At 47.1% G+C, this 23,201-nt stretch overlaps 1 protein-coding gene across 3 annotated transcripts in view; it reads left to right on the top strand.

Annotated features, from left to right (window-relative positions):
• Positions 1-23,201, top strand: part of LOC134399346 (beta-arrestin-1) — a 177,799-nt gene that overhangs the window by 137,167 nt on the left and 17,431 nt on the right. For all 3 annotated transcript variants that reach the window (XM_063127367.1, XM_063127365.1, XM_063127366.1), the window contains exons 4-9: positions 10,140-10,184; positions 10,792-10,988; positions 15,861-15,920; positions 18,152-18,219; positions 21,216-21,351; positions 21,800-21,884. In XM_063127367.1, the coding sequence (XP_062983437.1) occupies positions 10,140-10,184; positions 10,792-10,988; positions 15,861-15,920; positions 18,152-18,219; positions 21,216-21,351; positions 21,800-21,884 (591 nt within the window). The remainder of the gene's footprint in view (positions 1-10,139; positions 10,185-10,791; positions 10,989-15,860; positions 15,921-18,151; positions 18,220-21,215; positions 21,352-21,799; positions 21,885-23,201) is intronic.

The raw sequence follows: 23,201 nt of genomic DNA, 5'->3' as shown, positions 1-23,201 counted from the left end.
TTGCGAATGAAACGGCCAGTATCGTACTGCCCTGATACAAATCGATGGTGCGACCACACTTAGAATACTGTGTACAGTTCTGGTCACCACACCTATAAAAGGATATTATGGAGCTGGAAAAAGTGCAGAAAAGGGCAACTAAAATCATTAAGGGGCTGGAGCATCTCCCCTATGAGGGAAGGTTACAACAGCTGGGATTGTTTAGCTTGGAGAAAAAGAGGCTGAGGGGAGACGTGTACAAAGTTATGCCTGGTGTGGAGAATGTGGAGAGGGAGACATTTCTCTCTCTCTCTCTCAAAATACTAGAACGCAACGGGGTCATTATCCCATGAAGCTGATTGGTGGGAGATCCAGGATGAATAAAAGGAAGGGCTTCTTCATACAGTGCATAGTTAAACTATGGAACTCACTACCACAAGATGTAGTGACGGCCACCAATTTGGATGGCTTTAAAAGGGGGTTGGATAAATTCCTGGAGAAGAAGGCTATCAATGGCTACTGGCCCTGATGGCTATGTGCTACCTCCAGTATCAGGGGCAGTAAGTCCATTTGGACCAGTTGCTGGGGAACATGGGTGGGAGGGTGCTGCTGCACTGTGTCCTGCTTCGTTGGTCCCTGGTTGACAGCTGGTTAGCCACTGTGTGAACAGAGTGCTGGACTAGATGGACCCTTTGTCTGATCCAGCATGGCACTTATTATGTTCTTAACAGAAAAAAGGCAGGATGTTAATTAATTAATACAGAAGAATCTTGTTGGCTGATCTGTGCATGGGTGCAGCCCTTGATGGCTTTTTATTCAAACGTTACATTGGGTCAGAAGATAGGAAAGACTCTCTGATAGCAGAGTCGCCACTTAAGGTTGCCCTCAGTGAATGGCGACTATACACTGACTTCCTCTGAGCCCTGGGAACGAATGGAACAATCTAGACGGCATTTCTGGACGATCCAAGAGGGCATGATGAGAATTTCACGTGAAGGGGGTTCTCCAATATGGGTAAGGGTTATGTTAATGAGAAAAACTCTTTGTTCAATTCTAAGTAATTGATCAAACATTATTATTATTATTATTATTATTATTATTATTATTATTATTATTTGCATTTGTATACCGCCCCATAGCCAAAGCTCTCTGGGTGGTTCACATAAGATAAACACTTAAAAACAATATACAATTATTAAAAACCACAAAAAAACAAGCAAAATACACATACATTTAAAACAACTTTAAAAACGATGAGCCAAAGAAACCAGACCCAGGGTCATTACGTATTGCTAAATGCCTGGGAGAAGAGAAAAGTCTTGACCTGGCGCCAAAATGATGACAATGTTGGCGCCAGGCGGGCCTCGTCAGGGAGATTGTTCCACAGTTGGGGGGCCACCACAGAGAAGGCCCTCTCCCTTGTCGCCATGCTCCGAGCTTCTCTTGGAGTAGGCACCCGGAAGAGGACCCTAGATGTTGAATGTGGTGTTCGAGTAGGTTCATGCCGGGAAAGGCATTCCATCACGTATTGTGTATCAAACATACTACATGTGTGTTCATTTCTCAGTCCTGGAAAGATTACAAACCTGATGCAGACTCTGGGATCTTCTCATGATGGACAAGTTCTTGTAGGGTGTATTAATCTGGAAGCGTGATCTACTCTGAGCCCAGTCAAAATAGTTTCCTTGGATTACCAAGATGAAACTAGACCACTTGTGAAAGGAATGGCAATTTATTGATAGAAAGTGGATGCAGAATAAACGGACAAACTCTACAGCTGATGAAGCTGGCACCTTCGTCACAGCTGAGCGGCTGGCGTGGGAGATGTCCTGCCTAGGACCAAAATTCTCCAGGCTGGTTGTGCACATTTCCCCCCATGGAGCGAGACCAAATTGGTTGGGCCTTAGTCCAATCTTTTATACCCTTTTCTGATATTCTAGGACGTGTTCAAAACATCGCAGAAAGGCAATAAATTACCTTCTTTGTGACGAAGAGGTCCCATCATTCCAGCATGGGGGAGGGGGGAAATAAAACATCACATTGATGTAATAAAACATCACGGCATTAGAATAGCAAAGCAAACGGGCAGAGAGCCAGTGTGGTGTAGTGGTTAAAGTGTCGGACTGGGAGTCAGGCGATCCGGGTTCTAGTCCCCACTCGGCCGTGGAAACCCACCGGGTGACTTTGGGCCCGTCACAGACTCTCAGCCCAACCTACCTCACAGGGTTGTTGTGAGGATAAAATGGAGAGGAGGAGGAGGATTATGTACGCCGCCTTGGGTTCCATGGAGGAAAAAAGGCGGGATATAAATGCAAAAATAAATAAATAAATAAATAAATAAATTAGGCTGCTACATAACTGTTGGCAACTGTTAATATATGGATTGTTGCCTGCTAGATAGGAATCTCCCCATGTGAGAAGCCTACAGAAGCTGCCCAATATATGTGGGGCCTCTCTAAGGAACCAAACAACGACACCTGCACATTTATGCTATACTAGACAGGCCATTATATATTTAATAAACTGTCCAGGGCATGGCTGTGGAAACTCACTTGACTCCTTGTCACGTCTTCTGGTGTCAAACACAATACACAAGGTGGTTGTGAGGATAAAGCGGAGAGGAATGAATCATAGAATCATAGAATAGCAGAGTTGGAAGGGGCCTACAAGGCCATTGAGTCCAACCCGCTGCTCAATGCAGGAATCCACCCTAAAGCATCCCTGACAAGTGGTTGTCCAGCTGCCTTCTGAAGGCCTCTAGTGTGGGAGAGCCCACCACCTCCCGTGGTCACTGGTTCCATTGTCATACTGCTCTAACCGTCAGGAAGTTTTTCCTGATGTCCAGCCGGAATCTGGCTTCCTTTAACTTGAGCCCGTTATTCCGTGTCCTGCGCTCTGGAGGAGTGAGGAGGAGGAGGAGGAGGAGGAGGACCATGTGAGGACCATGTCTTGGGTTCCTTGCAAGAGGAAAAAGGGCAGGATATGAATGTAATAATACATTTAAAAAACCGCAGAATAGATTTTCTCGCATTGTGGTGCGTATCGCTCTGTGTTCACGGTGCTCTCAGCTCCCTCGGATTCATTATGGAAAACAGCAGGAGACTCTGGTTCCCCATTATCTCCAGTCCCGTGGCTGCTTGTTGCTGATGTTGGGTGTTTTGTTTTGTTTCAGTATTTCATTGCTGCCCTTCCTTTGATTGCACATTAAACAGGGAACAAAATGCTTTCCTGATTGCCATTTTTCTTCCTCCCCGGGAATTTGCAAAGTCTGACTCACCCTTACCGCACACTTCCTTCTGCTCTAGCTGGAGCTGATGACACCAGTTGAACATCCCTTTGGTTTTCCCTTTGGGCAGGATCTACACTATTGTTCTTAAATGGTTTATAGCAGTAGTGACAACTGTTGGGGCCCAGGACACATGGCACAGTCAGTTTTCAAAAGGCTTTCGAAGTGTCATACTTTGCTTGGTGTAGATCATAGAATCATAGATTAGCAGAGTTGGAAGGGGCCTACAAGGCCATCGAGTCCAACCCCCTGCTCCATGCAGGAATCCACCCTAAAGCATCCCTGACAGATGGCTGTCCAGCTGCCTCTTGAAGGCCTCTAGTGTGGGAGAGCCCACCACCTCCCTAGGGAACTGGTTCCATTGTCGTACTGCTCTAACAGTCAGGAAGTTTTTCCTGATGTCCAGCCGGAATCTGGCTTCCTGTAACTTGAGCCCGTTATTCCATGTCCTGCACTCTGGGAGGATCGAGAAGAGATCCTGGCCCTCCTCTGTGTGACAACCTTTCAAGTATTTGAAGAGTGCTCTCATGTCTCCCCTCCATCTTCTCTTCTCCAGGCTAAACATGCCCAGTTCTTTCAGTCTCTCTTCATAGGGCTTTGTTTCCAGACCCCTGATCATCGTGGTTGCCCTCCTCTGAACATGCTCCAGCTTGTCTGCATCCTTCTTGAATTGTGGAGCCCAGAACTGGACGCAATACTCTAGATGAGGCCTAACCAGGGCTGAATAGAGAGGAACCAGGACCTCACGTGATTTGGAAGCTATACTTCTATTAATGCAGCCCAAAATAGCATTTGCCTTTCTTGCAGCCATATTGCACTGCTGACCCTGGTCTCCTCCCCATGCAAAGAAATTAATTAACTTTGATTTTTTTTTTTATTTTTTTTTTTTGGTTTCTAAACCTGATTTTATTTTTTATTTTTTTTAATTTTTATTCATTTTCAACACTATATAAACATAGATAAACATTTCCAAAATATAACTGAAACTAACACAATAAGAAAAAAAATACATCAAATATCTGCTGCATACATATTGAATAATTGTTGAGTACAAATATCAAAAACTATTACATATGCCTTATCACTCTACAACATCTTCATTCTTAACATAAATGTGCACCCCCCACCTCGGGATCATTCTTGAGTCCAAAATCTAATCATTTCTTCTGCTGGTGGTTTCCCACTTCCCTTAGTAAACACGAACACTAGGAACTGTTTCCAAATTCCTTCGAACTCATTTATTTTAGTTACGCCTTTTCTCCACTTAATATTACATGTCAGTTTATCATTAATGGCTATGTCCCATACTACTTTATACCATTCCTCAATAGAATATTCCCCTTGGATCTTCCAGTTCCTAGCTATCATCAATCGTGCTGCAACCAACAAACTCGATATCAGCTCTATAGTTCCTTTTCCACACTTTATATCTTCAAATAGTGACAGCAATGCTATTTTTGGTGTTTGTTCTATTTTCATTCCCACTATTTCTTCAATTTCTGAAAACACCATCTTCCATAATCTTTGTACATATTTGCATTGCCACCACATATGTAAATACGTTCCTTTTTCCCCACATCCTCTCCAACAATTTGCTGAATGTTGATCACTTATCTTATTCAATCTAACCGGGGTTAGGTACCACCTCCATAAAATTTTAAAATAATTCTCCTTTATTCTTACTGATAAACTTCTCAACACTCTTTGTTTCCATAGTCCCTCCCAGCTCTGTCGCCCTATTTGTATCTTCAAATCTGATTCCCAAATCATTTTCTCTGTATTCTCTCTAAACTCCTTCTCTAACAATATTTTATATATTTCACTCATTAATCCTTTTGAAACTATACTACTTCCTTTTCCTTTCTCCTTACTTACTACTAATTCTTCAAACCTCGTCATCTTTCTGCACATTCTATTATCTTTAATCCACTTTTTATTCCATTGCTCTAATTGACCATATTCTAGCCAAGATAGCTTCTTCTCCTTTAACAAATTTTCCATATCTTCTCTTGTTTTAATATCTCTTACCCAATCCTTTAATTTTATTTTATTTTTCTCTTTTAATATTTTACATAATCTACCCTTTAGATCCTCTGGGAAATTCTTTAACATTATTATCGGTGCTAAGGGAGAGTTGCTCGGAAGCAGCTTCCCTTTAAATTTACTCCAAATTTCCCATTGAGTCCTCAGGAGTGGATTATCTATACTTCCAACCCACTTTCTTCCTCCATCTTTAAAAAAAACATTCTCCAGATTCATCTCTACCTTACTTATAATTTTTTCTTCCATCCAATATAAATCTCCTACTCCCATAATTGCTTCTACAACATGTCTTAATCTATTTGCTACGTAGTATAATTTTATGTTTGGGAGACCCATTCCCCCCTTTTTTTGGCTTAGGTACCAATTATTTTTATTCACTCTTGCTCTCTTTTCTCCATTACAATATTTATTAATAATATTTTGCCAACTTTTTGTCTCGGTTTCTGATATTTTTATAGGTAACATCCTAAATACAAAATTAATTTTAGCTAATATCTTCATTTTTATCAAAGCTATTCTCCCAAACCAAGATAAATTTAATCTTTTATATTTTTCCAATTTCTCTAGTACCTCCTTCTTTAACCTCGTTAAATTTTCCCTTTCTAAATTCTCTAGATTTTTTGTAATTTTAATTCCCAAATATTTAATCTCGTTCTTAACTTTCAATTCCATTCCCTTAACTTCCCAATCCTTTTCTTCCCTCTTAGTATAGTTAAACAACATCATCTCTGATTTAGACCAATTTATTTTTAACCCTGTAATTTCCTCAAATTCCCTCAACTGATATTTAATTCTTTCTAATTTTCTTAATGGATTCTTAATGGTCAATAAAGTATCATCCGCAAACATGTTTAGCTTTATTTCCCTTACCTCTCCAATTCCTTCTAATTCTTTATCCTCCCTTAGTGCCTTCGCCAAAACTTCCATAACCATTACAAAAAGGACCGGCGAGAGCGGACATCCTTGTCTTGTTCCTCTGGCTAGTCGTATCTTTTCAGTAAGTCCGTCATTTACCACCACTACCGCCGTATTTTGGGAATATAGCTGTTCTATTACATTTTTAAATTTATTTCCAAATCCCAATTTATCTATAATACTCTTTAGTGCCTGCCAGCTCACACAATCAAAAGCTTTAAAAATATCTAATGCCATAATACCTGCCTTAATATTTGCTTTTTTTATTACATTTATTACATTTAAAACTCTACCCACTAAATTATGCATATGTCTTCCTACCACAAACCCACATTGATCTGCTCCTATATATTCTGCCAAGAATTTATTTAATCGTTTGGCCATAATAGATGTAAAAATTTTAGCATCCTGATTTATTAAAGAAATAGGTCTATAAGAATCGGGATTAGTCAAATCTTTATCTGGTTTTGGGATCAGAATTATCACTGAATGTTCCCATGATTCAAATTAACTTTGAATTAACTTCCTTTGCTCAACTGTCCTTCAGAACCTGCCATCCTGACACCTGTGAGCCGTGGCTTCTGTGATGATGGTGTCCCACTAACCCAGGGCTGGCCCTCTTGTGGCCCTCCAGGTGTTCTTGGGCTGCACCTTTCATCAGCCTTAGGCAGCGTAGCCAATGGGGAGGGATCGTGGGTATTGCAGTTGAAACCACATTTGGAGGAATACAGGTTGCCCGCCCCTGCAAGAGACTAGCTAACTTTTGCAACTGGATGTTTTAGGACGTTTGAGTCCTTTTTCTGCATGCCAGTGTTCTCTCCTGTCCGTGCATACCAGTATTCCAACGCAAGACACCCGGTGTTGAAGTGCTGAGGTTTGGACCTTCAGAAAAAAGTTTGGATCAGGGATACTGGAGAGATGTTGCAGGGCCATCCAGAGTTCTCCATAGAATCATAGACTAGAAGAGTTGGAAGGAGCCTCTAAAGCCATCAAGTCCAACCCCCTGCTCAATGCAGGAATCCATATTAAAGCATCCTTGACAGGTGGTTGTCCTTCTGCCTCTTGAAGGCCTCTAGTGTGGGAGAGCCCACAACCTCCCTAGGTCATGGGTTCTATTGTCGTCCTGCTTTAACAGTCAGGAAGTTTTTCCTGATGTCCAGCTGGAATCTGGCTTCCTTTAACTTGACTCCATTATTCCGTGTCCTGCACTCTGGGAGGATCAAGAAGAGATCCTGGCCCTCCTCTGTGTGACAACCTTTGAAATATTTGAAGAGTGCTCTCATGTCTCCCCTCAATCTTCTCTTCTCCAGGCTAAACATGCCCAGTTCTTCCAGTCTCTCTTCATAGGGCTTTGTTTCCAGACCCCTGATCATCCTGGCTGCCCTCCTCTGAACACGCTCCAGCTTGTCTGCATGCTTCTTGAAGTGTGGTGCCCAGAAATGGACACAATACTCAAGATGAGGCCAAACCAGTGCCGAATAGAGGGGAACCAGTACCTTGCGTGATTTGAAAGCTATTCTTACACGGCTTGGGACCACAATACCTGACAGAACGCCTCTCCCGACGTGAATATACCCGGTCACTATGTTCAACATCTAAGGTCCTCCTCTGGGTGCCTATTCCGGGGGAGGCTCGGAGTGTGGCAACAAGGGACAGGGCCTTTTCGGTGGTGGCCCCCAGACTATGGAACGATCTCCCTGACGAGGCTCGCCTGGCACCAACGCTGCTATCTTTCCAGCGCCAGGTTAAGACTCTCCTCTTTGCCCAGGCATATGGCGGCACATCTTAATCACCCACATGTTTATTTTAACAGTGTTTAATGCTTCATGTGTGTATGTTCTGTGTTTTAGAGTTTTAAATTTTGTATACTTGTTTTTATCTCAGTTTTAGAATTTCTGTAAACCGCCCAGAGAGCTCTAGCTATGGGGGGCAGTATATAAATGCAATAAATAAATATAGCATTTGCTCTTTTTGCAGCTGCATCACACTGTTGGCTCATATTCAGCTTATGATCTACAACACGCCCTGCAGTCTGCCTGGCTTTAGTTGCCATTCCGCGACTGCCTGTGAGCCTCCCTCCTCCACCGCCATCATGTCCCCAAAGAAGACCTGCCCCTTTATCATCCCCATGCATTAATAGAAGTATAGCTTCCAAATCACGTGAGGTACTGGTTCCTCTCTATTCGGCCCTGGTTAGGCCTCATCTAGAGTATTGCGTCCAGTTCTGGGCTCCACAATTCAAGAAGGACGCAGACAAGCTGGAGCGTGTTCAGAAGAGGGCAACCAGGATGATCAGAGGTCTAGAAACAAAGCCCTATGAAGAGAGACTGAAAGAACTGGGCATGTTTAGCCTGGAGAAGAGAAGATTGAGGGGAGACATGAGAGCACTCTTCAAATACTTAAAAGGTTGTCCCACAGAGGAGGGCCAGGATCTCTTCTCGATCCTCCCAGAGTGCAGGACACGGAATAACGGGCTCAAGTTAAAGGAAGCCAGATTCCGGCTGGACATCAGGAAAAACTTCCTGACTGTTAGAGCAGTGCGACAATGGAATCAGCTACCTAGGGAGGTTGTGGGCTCTCCCACACTAGAGGCATTCAAGAGGCAGCTGGACAACCATCTGTCAGGGATGCTTTAGGGTGGATTCCTGCATTGAGCAGGGGGTTGGACTCGATGGCCTTGTAGGCCCCTTCCAACTCTGCTATTCTATGATTCTATGATTCTATGCTTTCTGCCTTCCTCCTCTGTACGTTCCTATCCTACGTGATGCCGCCTCTCTCCAAATCTTCCTGTGTAGCCCACGTTTCCCCTGGCTGAAGCCCTGAGCCCTCCTCTCCCACAACTGAAGTGAGAGCCAAATCTACTGAGCGGCCTTCTTGCCTGCCCGGTCCCCCCCCCCCCGTCCCCCCATCCCCGGTCCCTGCAACAACATCCCCATTCAAGAGAAAAGCTCTTTGGGCAGTGGTGTGTCCTGTTCAGCACATGCCTGCCTCGATGGCGCTATGGGATGTATAATCGGCTCTGAGTACATGCTACGTCTTTGGAATCGGACTCCTTAAGCCAGCCTTCCTCAACCTGGGGCACTCCAGATGTGTTGGACTGCATCTCCCAGAATGCCCCAACCAGCTGGGGCATTCTGGGAGTTGTAGTCCAACACATCTGGAGCGCCCCAGGTTGAGGAAGGCTGGCTTAAGCTAAGGCCTTTTGCCCCCACCGGCCCCTGGTTCTGATGTCTTTTGTCCCTGGTTTTAGAGTCCACAAGCCCCCTTGGTTCCACATATTCAAGGCACAATCGCTTAGGCTTGTTTGCCTTCCCATGTATCGGGGTGTGTGTGTATGTGTGTGTCAGCTGACCCAGTTTCTCTGATCTCCGTGCAGTTTGGAATCGCCGCAGCAACCAGTCACGTGGATTGGTCCTGCGGAACCACAGTTATTGTGGTTGCCATGCTGGGGGACTGAGAAGGAGCCCTAGCATGATAGCCAGACAGACGAACTGGGCAGAACAGAAGTATCAGTGATGCGTTGATTTCTAAATGGTGTTTGTTGTTATTTGTAGGAAAATTAGGGTGACCCTATGAAAAGGAGGACAGGGCTCCTGTATCTTTAACAGCTGTATTGAAAGGGGAATTCCAGCAGGTGTCGTTTGTATGCATGCAGCACCTGGTGAAACCCCTCTTTATCACAACAGTGAAAGCTGCAGGAGCCCTGCCCTCTTTTGTATCTGGTCACTCTAGTATAGCTCCTGTAGCTTTAACTGTTGTGATGAAGAGGGAATTCCACCAAGTGCTGCATGCACACGAAGGACACCTGCTGAAATTCCCCCTTCAATACAACTGTTAAAGATACAGGAGCCCAGTCCTCCTTTCCATATGGTTCCCCTATGCAAGGGCCTTATTTCTGCCTTTACTCCTTTTGCAGATGGCGTTGTGCTGGTTGATCCGGACTACTTAAAAGAAAGGAAAGGTAACTTTTTACTCTGTTTGGCAGTACGCATTGAAAACAAGCCATGAAAGGGAATGGCTAGGGGCACATGCCACGAACCTGCTGGAGGCCCCTTGCAATTAACATTAATATTCATTTTGCCGTTTCTGCAGTATTTTTATTTTATTATTTTGTACGTTTAATTATTTATCATTTTATATAGTTTTTGCGTAGGATTTTAAGTTGGAATTAGGTATTCCTTACGTTAAACCGCTCAGAGATTAGATGATATCAAGCAGCATATAATTAGTTTAAACCAGCCTTCCTCAACTTGGGGCGCTCCAGATGTGTTGGACTACAACTCCCAGAATGCCCCAGCCAGCTGGGGCATTCTGGGAGATGCAGTCCAACACATCTGGAGCGCCCCAGGTTGAGGAAGGCTGGTTTAAATAAACAAACGAAGAATTGCTTTAGTTATTGCATTTATTAGACACCTTTCTCAGAAAGAGAATCAAGGCGACTTACAATCAGGATCGAAGCGTACGAAAATGTAGGGCCATTTAAAGCGATTGCCAAGGAATTTCTCCCTGCCAGCTTCCTTCCTTCCCAACTTTCCTTCTCCTGATGCCTTCTGCCTTCTCCCGTACAGTTTTCGTGACGCTGACATGCGCCTTCCGCTACGGCCGCGAGGACCTGGACGTCCTGGGCCTGACCTTTCGCAAAGACCTTTTCGTAGCCAACATCCAGGCGTTCCCCCCAGTCCCGGAGGAGAAGAAACCCCTGACACGTCTCCAGGAACGGCTGATTAAGAAGCTCGGTGAGCACGCCTACCCATTTACCTTCGAGGTATGAAGCCTTCCTTCTTTGCTTTCCGCCTCGCCCCCTCGCCCGCCCGCCCTACCCTTCCCTTCTCTGCCATGCCACCCTGGGCAAGGTTCAGGCCTCATCCAAACATGGCTGAAAGGGTTGCCGGGGGTGGAACCGTGCCACATGTGGGCAAGTGCTGTTGAATCCAGTCGGTGGCACCGTCCCTACCAATATAGCAGCCAAGAGTGGAGTCCTACACCCGTTGCCGAAGTGTTGAAATCCTCAGCGGGCGACGACTTTATCATGGGATCTTTTCATGACCTTGGCCCCATGTGAAAATGGCCAAAGTTACCATGTGCCTGAGGGTGGCGCCGCTGCTGCAGCTGCCTCTGAGGGTCATAGAATCATAGAGTAGTAGAGTTGGAAGGGGCCTACAAGGCCATCGAGTCCAACCCCCTGCTCAATGCAGGAATCCACCCTAAAGCATCCCTGACAAAGGGTTGTCCAGCTGCCTCTTGAAGGCCTCTAGTGTGGGAGAGCCCACAACCTCCCTAGGTAGCTGATTCCATTGTCGCACTGCTCTAACCATCAGGAAGTTTTTCCTGATGTCCAGCTGGAATTGGGCTTCCTTTAACTTGAGCCCGTTATTCCCTGTCCTGCACTCTGGGAGGATCGAGAAGAGATCCTGGCCCTCCTCTGTGTGACAACCTTTTAAGTATTTGAAGAGAGCTATCATGTCTCCCCTCCATCTTCTCTTCTCCAGGCTAAACAGGCCCAGTTCTTTCAGTCCCTCCTCATAGGGCTTTGTTTCCAGACCCCAGGTCAAGCTAGTCCACGTAGCCACTCATGAAAGGATAGTCCGATAAGAGCCAAACTAGATGTGATGGATAGGGGCAGGCTGGCTGTTTTATGTTCTCCTCATGGGGAAAAGTTGCAGGGACACCACCACTCCACCTACACACATACGCACACATACACATGAGAAGGCATTTGGAACGGTGGTTTTTTATTAGAAAGTTGGCCCACAGGAAAAGTGTTAAGCGTTCCACTTGCCACACTTCATCCACAAGGCACTGTGGATCAATGCCACAGCCCTCCATGGCTGCATTTCAAGTTGTTGTTCTAAAAAAAATTGCATGTGAAGACTGCTCTCAGGTCTCCTGCATCAAGTCATAGAATCATAGAATAGCAGAGTTGGAAGGGGCCTACAAGGCCATGGAGTCCAACCCCCTGCTCCATGCAGGAATCCAACCTAAAGCAGCCCTGACAGAGGGTTGTCCAGCTGCCTCTTGAAGGCCTCTAGTGTGGGAGAGCCCACCACCTCCCTAGGTCGCTGATTCCATTGTCGTACTGCTCTAACAGTCAGGAAGTTTTTCCTGATGTCCAGCTGGAATCTGGCTTCCTTTAACTTGAGCCCGTTATTCCGTGTCCTGTACTCTGGGAGGATCGGGAATTCTTGACAATATTTCAGCATGGTCAAATCAGAAGTCCGTTGGTTGGTGTGACGACTAACAGCACTTCCATGAGTGGGCGGGAGGGGGAGACCAGGGCAAGATGCGGTGCTCCGGCCAGCGTTGAGGCCGCCCACTTTTGTCACTGCTGTTTGCGCCTTCCAGTATCGCCACCTCAGCACTGTTTTTGCCCAGGAGGTGCCTCCGCAGCGCCAGCGGCATCTCACTCCAGGGTGTTTGGTCAGTGTTTGCGCAGCCGGAGCCCTGAGCTCGTACATCGTTTTCTGCCGAGGGCATCGCAATCTCAGTCCGTTCCCACACAATGCGGCTTAAGCGTTCTGGTAATGACCTCCATTTATTCTGGCCTTGCGTGGCGCCAGAGAGAGGAACAGCCGGGTCGCGTGCTGCTGAGCATGAGGGGACTTAGAAAAAGATGTTCCAGCAGAAGCGACGCGGTTGAGGCACGACTTGCTTCGTTGAGGCCGGACGCAAAGGACAAATATTTTTAGATAGGTCAAGTTGGCTCTCTGCATCTGCTCAGCCAATGGGCTTGCTAGCTTGGGATGATGGGAACTGTAGTCCAACCCCTCTAGAGGATGCTAGGTTGGGGAACGTGGTGAGCGAAGCAAGTTTTGCAGGCTTTTCTGCTATTTCAAACAACACCAAAACATCGAAATGTGCGGGAAGGAATAAGTAAAACCAAATACTTCCAGTGCTGCCCAGAAGAGGCTCGAGCACTTTCTGGCCTTTTCAGCGCTACAAGGACACCGAGGGCATGTCTGCACCAGTCGATATCCCAGGGATCGTCCCGGGATTGTCCCTGTGAACCGCATGATGCACAGGGGATCCCTGGAGCAGGGAGGGATGATCCCCCCCTTTGCCCCAGGATATAAGCAGGCCCTTTTAGCCCCATTTTTCCCACAATCCCGGGACGATCCCAAGGACTGCGGGTGGTGTGGGCAGCCATCCCGGGTTCTTCCACCTTTGTTAGGATATTGTGGAATAAAAACCAGGAAATAATGCTATCAAAGTGGTACATGGAACGCGTCATGTGCTCCAAAAGTGACCAGTGTGCTTCAATAGAATGAAATTTAATAGGGATAAAGGCCAAGTTCTACATCTAGGACATAGAAACCAAATGCACAGTTACAAGATGGGGGATACTTGGCTCAACAATACTACAAACGAGAAGGATCTTGGAATTGTTGTAGATCGCAAGCTGAATATGAGCCAACAGTGCGATACGGCTGCAAGAAAGGCAAATGCTATTTTGGGCTGCATTCATAGAAGTATAGCTTCCAAATCACGAGAGGTACTGGTTCCCCTCTATTGGGCCCTGGTTAGGCCTTATCTAGAGTATTGCGTCCAGTTCTGGGCTCCACAATTCAAGAAGGACGCAGACAAGCTGGAGCGTGTTCAGAGAAGGGCAACCAGGATGATCAGGGGTCTGGAAACAAAGCCCTACGAAGAGAGACTGAAAGAACTGGGCCTGTTTAGCCTGGAGAAGAGAAGATGGAGGGGAGACATGACAGCACTCTTCAAATACTTGAAAGGTTGTCACACAGGGGAGGGCCAGGATCTCTTCTCGATCCTCCCATTTTTCCTTGTCCTGCACTCCGAGAAGAGATCCTGGGCCCCCCTTTGTGTGACAACCTTTCAAGTATTTGAAGAGTGCTTTAATGTCTCCCTTCAATCTTCTCTTCTCCAGGCTAAACCTGCCCAGTTCTTTCAGTTTCTCTTCATAGGGCTTTGTTTCCAGTGATGAAGAGGAGAAGCAAGTCCGGGGCTGCTTGTCAGTGGGCCATTAGCAGCTGCCTGTCAGTGCCAAGCCTTGATGCCGGCCCTGGCTCTGACTGGCAGCGGCTGTCCACGGTCTCCGTCAGAGAACGCTCCCCCCACATCCTTCGATTGGGGCTTGAACCTGGGACCTTCTGCATTCAAAGCGGCTGTTCTAGCCCTGAGCTCCGGCCTTCCCGCACTATAGATCCAGTGGCCGCTCGCCTGAGTCGCAGGTTCCAGGAGGATCCGCAGCAATTCCCACTCGGAGAGCTCCGTCCGGGTTCAGTTTCTTTGGGAAACGATCCCTGGCTTCATTAACTTGACCTCACACTCCATTAGGCATAAAGCCATACGAATTTAAGCAAATCCCCGTTGGATCGGATCCATCCCTTCCGGCATCCTGCGTTCCCACGGTGGCCAGCCAGGCGCCGCTGGGAAGCCCACAAGTTTGGCATGAGCGCAAGTACCCCATCCTGCTCGCATTCCTATCAACTGGTACGGAAAGCCAGGCTGCCCCTGATACTGGAGGTTCTCTTTCTCTCTCCCCCACCCCCCATTCCACCCATTGATAGGAGTCTTCTGCATGAATTTGTCCAACCCCCTTTTAAAGCCATCCAAATGGGTGGCCATCACTACATCTTGTGGTAGTGAGTTCCATAGTTGAACTATGTGCTGTGTGAAGGAGGACTTCCTTTTATCTGTCCTGAATCTCCTACCAATATTTATTTATTTATTGCATTTATATCCTGCCTTTTTTCCTCCAAGGAACCCAAAGCGGCAAACATAATCCTCCTCCTCCTCTAGAGAGGTGGTGGGCTCTCCCACACTAGAGGCCTTCAAGAGGCAGCTAGACAACCATCTGTCAGGGATGCTTTAAGGTGATTCCTGCTTTGAGCAGGGGGTTGGACTGGATGGCCTTGTAGGCCCCTTCCAACTCTGCTATTCTATGATTCTAGAGCAGTATGACAGTGGAATCAGTTACCTAGGGAGGTTGTGGGCTTTCCCAGACTGGAGGCCTTCAAGAGGCAGCTGGACAACCCTCTGTTAGGGATGCTTTAGGGTGGATTCCTGCATGGAGCAGGGGGTTGGACTCGATGGCCTTGTAGGCCCCTTCCAACTCTGCTATTCTATGATTCTATGATTCTAGAGCAGTACGACAATGGAATCAGTTACCTAGGGAGGTTGTGGGCTCTCCCACACTAGAGGCCTTCAAGAGGCAGCTGGACAACCATCTGTCAGGGATGCTTTAGGGTGGATTCCTGCATGGAGCAGGGGGTTGGACTCGATGGCCTTAGAGGCCCCTTCCAACTCTGCTATTCTATGATTCTATGGTTCTCTGATTTTATCACAACAACAGCCCTGTGAGGTGGGTTGGACTGAGAGCCTGTGACTGGCCCAAACTCACCTAGTGGGTTTCCATGGCCGAGTGGGGACTAGAACCCAGATCTCCTGACTCCCAGTCCAACGCTTTAGACACTACGCCACACTGGCTCTCAATGTCGAGAAACTTAAAGGCAATCTTGCCACATTGAAAACGACCCCCAAGCATGTGTGAACGGTGCAGGAAATGCCATTTTGGCATGTCATTCGGGGCTTGTTAAAATGCCGTGCAAACGGGGCCCTGGCTTCATTGGTCGGCATTGTGGGGTCGTTTATTCAAAGGCTGTTTTTCCCGTTTCAGATCCCTCCCAACCTTCCCTGCTCTGTGACGCTGCAGCCTGGACCCGAGGACACAGGAAAGGTAAAAAAAGAAAAAAGGCATGTCGTGTGGGTAGGTGGGACCCCCAGAAATGGAGGTTGTGGGGAGGGGTGCTGTTCAGATCTAACCTTGCCAGCTTCAGCGATGCCAGCTTCCCACATCCCTACAAGGAAGGTACAGACTCCTTCTGTAGAGCAGTGCGACGGTGGAATCAGTTGCCTGGTGAGGTTGTGGGCTCTCCCACACTAGAGGCCTTCAAGAGGCAGCTGGACAAGCATCTTGAGCAGGGGGTTGGACTCGATGGCCTTGTAGGACCCTTCCAGCTCTGCTATTCTATGATTCTTGTCCCCTGGCCTTAATGGATCCTTTTAGGGCGATCTCCCGTCAGTTTTCTTTTGGCATTGTTTTAATAAGACTTGTTTTAATTTTAAAAATCCACCACAGGATGCACTTCAGTGCACTTCAAGGCTGTTCAGTTAGTGCTCAGTTGCATGTTGTTTGAAACTCCAGAGGTTGCTGGAGGAGCCTCATTTAGGAGGCTGCTTAGAAGGCCCTGATGGGTGATGCATTGCCTTGCAAGGCAGAGGGGAAACCAAAATAGCCAAAACAATGCCCCTTTGCCCCAAACAAGAACTTCCCTGCTTATTGTTGGCTGCACCGTGAGGCGAAGGAGCTCATAAATACCAAGCAGGATATTCCCCTATGAAAGCGGTCTATAAAAGGCAGAAGCCACACGACTGCTTTATAGCAGAATTGAAGTGCACTGACAACTGTTGGGGCCCATGGACACAGACCATAGACCGCTTTCATACCACTTTCATAGTGCAATATCCTGCTTGGTTTAGATGTGTCCATGGGCCCCAACAGTAGCCAGCGCACTTCAGTACCACTTACACGGCTTGGGACCACAATACCTGACGGACATGAACCTACCTGCTCACTGCGCTCAACATCTAAGGCCCTCCTCTGAGTGCCTACGCCAAGGGAAGCTTTGAGGATGGCAACCAGGGAGAGGGCCTTCTCGGTGGTGGGCCCCCGACTGGAATGATCTCCCCAGTGAGGCTCGCCCAGCGCCAACATTGTTATCTTTTCTGCACCAGAAGACTTTTCTCTCCTCCCAGGCAGTTAACAGCATTTAACAGCATAGGCTGAGTTTTTTTAACTTACCCCAGAATAGTTGTTTTAAATGGATTTTGTCTGGTTTTGTTTGTATTTTACGCTTTTTATGGTTTTACATTTTGTATATTTCTTTTTGATGTTCACTGGTTTTAACTTTTGTAAACCGCCCAGAGAGCTTCAGCTATGGGGCGGTATCTAAATAATAATAATAATAATAATAATAATAATAATAATAATAATAATAATAATGCTGCATCATAGAATAGCAGAGTTGGAAGGGGCCTACAAGGCCATCGAGTCCAACCCCCTGCCCAATGCTGGAATCCACCCTAAAGCATCCCTGACAGATGGCTGTCCAGCTGCCTCTTGAAGGCCTCTAGTGTGGGAGAGCCCACAACCTCACTAGGCAACTGATTCCATTGTCGTACTGCTCTAACAGTCAGGAAGTTTTTCCTGATGTCCAGCTGGAATCTGGCTTCCTTTAACTTGAGCCCGTTATTCCCTGTCCTGCACTCTGGGAGGATCGAGAAGAGATCCTGGCCCTCCTCTGTGTGACAACCTTTTAAGTATTTGAGGAGTGCTCTCATGTCTCCCCTCAATCTTCTCTTCTCCGGGCTAAACGTGCCCAGTTCTTTCAGTCTCTCTTCATAGGGCTTTGTTTCCAGACCCCTGATCATCCTGGTTGCCCTCCTCTGAACACGCTCCAGCTTGTCTGCGTCCTTCTTGAATTGTGGTGCCCAGAACTGGATGCAATACTGTAGGTGAGGCCTAACCAAGGCCGAAAAGAGAGGAACCAGGACCTCACATGATTTGGAAGCTATGTACCACTATAAAGCAGTAGTGTGGCTCTTGCCTTTTATATACTGCTTTCATAGTGGAATATCCTGCTTGGTGTAGATGAGCCCAAGGTCTCATAGGCCATGGCTAGACCAAGCCTATATCCTGGGATCGTCCCGGGATCATCCCTGTGCATCCAAATGACACACAGGGGATCCTGGGAGCAGGCAGGGATGACCCCTCCATTTGCCTGGGATAATCCTGAGGTCTAGCTAAGGCCACAGTCATAACAGTAACGTTGGTTATTTAGCCCTGAATGTTTACGCTGCAAGGCTGCGGCCTACATCCACTCTCTTTTGCCTCCTTCTGTTTCTCAGGCTTGCGGTGTTGACTATGAGGTCAAAGCTTTCTGCGCAGAGACTCTGGAGGAGAAGATTCACAAGAGGTGGGCAAGGGCCGGTGCCCTGGTTTGCAGCAGCAGCGTTGCTACTGTCGCCGTTATTATTTCTTTAGTGCTATCAATGTGCATTGTGGTTCACAGAGGCTCTGCCCCGAGGAACTTACATCCTGGGAAAGGAGGAGATTGGATGGCAACAGAGGTAGATGCCGTTCTAGTATGGTGGCAACCGCTAGATGACCGTCTGTGTAGGGAAGCCAAATGGAAACTGAACGTCCGGAGGTCGCACGGCTTTGAATTCCTGGTGCTACGAGCCAGTGGGGAAGGGGTTGTTGCCTCCGGGCCCTGCTTGTAGCTACAGTGATCCATGCTCTGATAGCTTCTCATTTGGATTACTGCAATGCGTTATACGTGGGGCTGCCTTTGAAAACGGTCCGGAAGCTTCAGCTGGTATAAAACAGGGCAGCCCGTTTACTAACCGGGACTGGCCAGCGAGATCACATTACGCCAGTCCTTTTCCAGCTTCTTTGGCTGCCAGTCCAGGTCAGGACCCGATTCAAAGTGCTGGTATTGACATTTAAAGCCCTAAATGGCTTGGGGCCAGGTTATTTGAAGGAATGCCTCCTCCCATATGTACCCACTCCCCAGACCCTAAGGTCATCCTCAGGGGTCCTTCTCCGCAACCCCCTGCCAAAGGAAGTGAGGCAGGTGGCTACCAGGAGCAGGGCCTTCTCTGCTGTGGCACCCCGGCTGTGGAATGAGCTCCCTAAGGAGGTTCGCCTGGTACCTACACTATATCTTTTCAGACACCAGGTGAAGAACTTTTTATTCTCTCAGCATTTTAACAGTCTATCAATTTAATTTTAACTTGGCTGTTTTAATTCCATATTTTAACCTATATCAATTTCTGCTGTGTGGTTTTATCCTGCTTGTGCTTTTTATGTTGTATTTTGTATTTGTGTTTTTAGATTGTTGGTTGTTTTTATGCTCTTCATGATTTTAATTTTTGTGAACTGCCCAGAGAGCTTTGGCTATTGGACGGTATAAAAATGTAATAAATTAACAAATAAATAAATTGTAGACTTCCCAGAAGAATCTGGCTGACCACTGTTAGAAACAGGATACTGGACTAGATTATTTCTTTATTTGAAATATGAGTAGGCTGCTTTTCAGGGCAGGAAGTGGCTTAGAACTAAATTCGAGGTGGCTTACAACTAAATTCATATCATAAAAACAACAACAAATACCAGGAAATCAGAAAGAACATGATTATGGCTAGAAGCCAGAACAGTCCGATTAAACAGCATCAGGGGAAGGCCAGAGCAAACCAGTCAGTCTTCAGGGCCTTGCTAGAAGCCTGCAGTGACGTGGCCTGGCAGACCCTGATGTAGGGTGACCCTATGGAAAGGAGGACAGGTCTCCTGTATCTTTAACAGTTGCGTAGAAAAGGGAATTTCAGCAGGGGTCATTTGTATGCATATAGAACCTGATGAAATGTCCTCTTCATCACCACAGTTAAAGCTGCAGGAGCCCTGCCTAGCATGACCAGATACAAAAGAAGGCAGGGCTCCTGCAGCTTTAACTGTGGTGATGAAGAGGACATTTCAGCAGGTGCTATATGCATACAAATGACACCTGCTGAAATAACCTTTTCTATGCAACTGTTAAACATACAGGAGCCCTGTCCTCCTTTCCATAGGGTCACCCTACCTGATGGCAACCCATTCTGGAGGTGTGGGGCTGCTGCTGAAAAAGCCCTTGGTGTGATCCAGCAGCCGGGCTCTTCTTCCGTTCCAAGTCTTCTAGTTCTCTACCAAGGGATCTACGGCACCTCCAATCCCAGCATCCTTTGGGGGAAACGTAGCATTTAAGCCATTATGGAAACACTTTCAGGCGTGCCACGTGGACATAGTCTAACCCAGCCTTCCCCAACCTGGCGCCCTCCAGATGAGTCAGACTACAACTCCCATCACCCCAGGCAGCACATGCTGGCTGGGAATGATGGGAGTTGTAGTCCAACACATCCGGGGTGGGGGGGTAAGCAGCTTAGGAAGGCTGCCTTTCCCTATTTTTATTTTTATCAATTTTTATTGTTTCATAGCTCTGGTTACAGGGGTCAAATAATACATCGCCTAACCTATGTACATTGAGAGTTCATACAAATATATATATATATATACTCATACAAATATATATACAAATATATATATATATATATATATATATATATATATATATATTTCATTTTTGTTGTTTATTCGTTCAGTCGCTTCCGACTCTTCGTGACTTCATGGACCAGCCCACGCCAGAGCTTTCTGTCGGCCGTTGCCACCCCCAGCTCCCCCAAGGTGGAGTCCGTCACCTCTAGAATATCATCCATCCATCTTGCCCTTGGTCGGCCCCTCTTCCTTTTGCCTTCCACTTTCCCTAGCATCAGCCTCTTCTCCAGGGTATCCTGTCTTTTCATTATGTGGCCAAAGTACTTCAGTTTTGCCTTTAATACCATTCCCTCAAGTGAGCAGTCTGGCTTTATTTCCTGGAGTATGGACTGGTTGGATCTTCTTGCAGTCCACGGCACTCTCAGAATTTTCCTCCAACACCACAGTTCAAAAGCATCTCTCTTCCTTCGCTCAGCCTTCCTTATGGTCCAGCTCTCGCAGCCATAGGTTTCATAGAAATGTAATTAATAATAAATAAATAAATATACTTATTTATTCATTTATTCAAGCTTGGATATAAGGTGTTTAACATTGATTGATTTGATTTAATTCCATTTAAATTCAATTCAAATCAATTTAATTTAATTTAATTTAATTTAGGGCTATCCGGAAGTCAATCTCAATACCTGAATCCACCTATGTTTTCCATAGTTCTATATAGGCCGATGAGGGTGTTTTCCCATCTTCTTCTTTATTCACATAGTCAATGAATTTCTTCCGTGCCCCGTCAAATGTATCTTGACTTCGTTGTCCTCGGATTCCCCTCAGTTTCTGCGTCAGCTGCTGCCCTTCCTTGTTGAAACCAGCTCCCTTCTGTTTCCGCAGGAACTCCGTGCGCTTGGTGATCCGCAAAGTCCAATATGCCCCCGAGCGCCCGGGGCCGCAGCCCATGGCCGAGACCACCCGGCAGTTCCTCATGTCTGATAAGCCCTTGCACTTGGAGGCTTCCCTGGACAAAGAGGTATTTTGCAGGGCCTTTCTAGAGCCCCCTAAGTGGTGGGGCTGTGGCGGTGGCCCTCCGTGCTCAGGTTTGGGGATGGTATTGGCGGCAGCCTGTGTGGGGAGGCGGCCTGCTGCAGTTCGGGCCTAATACTGATTGAGTTGTGGAGCAGGGGACTGGGTGGCCCCATGGAGTTTGGGTGGGAGAACGTCCCTGAGGATTGGGCTCAGAGTGGCTTGCAGGGCTTGGGTGGCAGGAGTTTCATGGCAGAGGCTCCGTGGGGCAGAGGATTCTGTCCTGGGCACTGCAGCAGGGTTCCCTCGCCAAGGGTGTGCCCGGAGTGCCCGGCGGGTCCGAACCGTGAGAGGGACGCTTTGAAGCTGGACGCCACAGGCAAGAACTCTGGGCTCCTTTCCTAGAGATTCCTCTTCCAGGATCACCAGGTTTGCCGTTGGCTTGCTCACTCTAGATCTACTACCATGGGGAACCAATCAACGTCAACGTCCACGTGACGAATAACACCAACAAGACAGTGAAGAAGATTAAAATCTCAGGTAACGATGGGCTCAGGCCTCTCATCGCTTCCCCAGATGGTGGTTCAAAGAAACATCCTGGGGGAACAAGCCGGCCCGGATGCCAAGCCCCGAGAAGGATCTATTGCTCTGCCCGTGTGCTGAGATCTTCAGAGGAGGCCCTTCTGCAAGTACTTTCATAGAATCATAGAATAGCAGAGTTGGAAGGGGCCTACAAGGCCATCGAGTCCAACCCCCTTGCTCAATGCAGGAATCCACCCTTATAGCATCCCTGACAGATGGCTGTCCAGCTGCCTCTTGAAGGCCTCTAGTGTGGGAGAGCCCACACTTTCAAAGGAAGACCTTTCCTGTGGTGGCCCCAACTTGGGAGCGCCTTGTCAAAGGAGATGGGATTTGTGTCAACTTTGTTTTCGTTTTGCCCTGGCATCTCCCCTACGAGGGAAGGTCACATGAACTGGGATTGTTTAGCTTGGAAAACAGGAGGCTACGGGGAGACATGATAGAGGTGGACAAAATTAGGCCTGGTGTGGAGAATGTGGACGGGGAGACATTTTTCTCCCTCTCTCAAAATACTAGAACCCAAAGGGGTCATTATCCCATGAAGCTGATGGGTGGGAGATCCCGGTCAAACAAAAGGAAGTCCTTCTTCACACAGCGCATTGTTAAACTATGGAATTCACTACCACAAGATGTAGTGATGGCCACCAATCAGGATGTCTTTAAAAGGGGGTTGGATCAATTCCTGGAGGTGAAGGCTATCAATGACTGCTAGCCCTGATGGTTGTGTGCTATCTCCAGTATTCAAGGCAGTAAGCCTGTGTGCCCCAGTTGCTGGGGAACATGGGTGGGAGGGTGCTGTTGCACCATGTCCTGCCTTGTTCATCCCTGGCCGAAGGCTGGTTGGCTGCTGTGTGAACAGAGTGCTGGACTAGATGGACCCTTGGTCTGATCCAGCATCAGGGCACTTCTTACGTTCTTAACGTTATTTAATTTATACCTCACCTTTCTACCAAAACATGGCACTGAAGGCGTCTTACATAACAACTGGAAATAGATTAAAACAATGAAATGCATCAGAATACAATAGAATGCAGTATGAATCATATCATAGAATAGCAGAGTTGGAAGGGACCTACAAGGCCATCGAGGTTCATGTCCTCACTCTGGCCCAGACAGTGGAGGTGGCCTCCTTGCTCCCTGGCTCTCTGCCTGTCAAGCAGGCAAGTGGGAGCCATGAGGAGGAAGAGGAGGAGGAAGACCAAGAGCAGCTGGGGACCATGGGGCTGCGAAGGGAGACTCACTGAGGAAGGGATGCCACGGGGGGTGTCTCATAGAATC

This window comes from Elgaria multicarinata, chromosome 5 (genome assembly GCF_023053635.1).
Source record: "Elgaria multicarinata webbii isolate HBS135686 ecotype San Diego chromosome 5, rElgMul1.1.pri, whole genome shotgun sequence".
In the NCBI taxonomy this organism is placed as follows: domain Eukaryota; kingdom Metazoa; phylum Chordata; class Lepidosauria; order Squamata; family Anguidae; genus Elgaria; species Elgaria multicarinata.
Note: the sequence above shows the minus strand (reverse complement) of the source record. Positions and strands in the feature narration are given on the sequence as shown.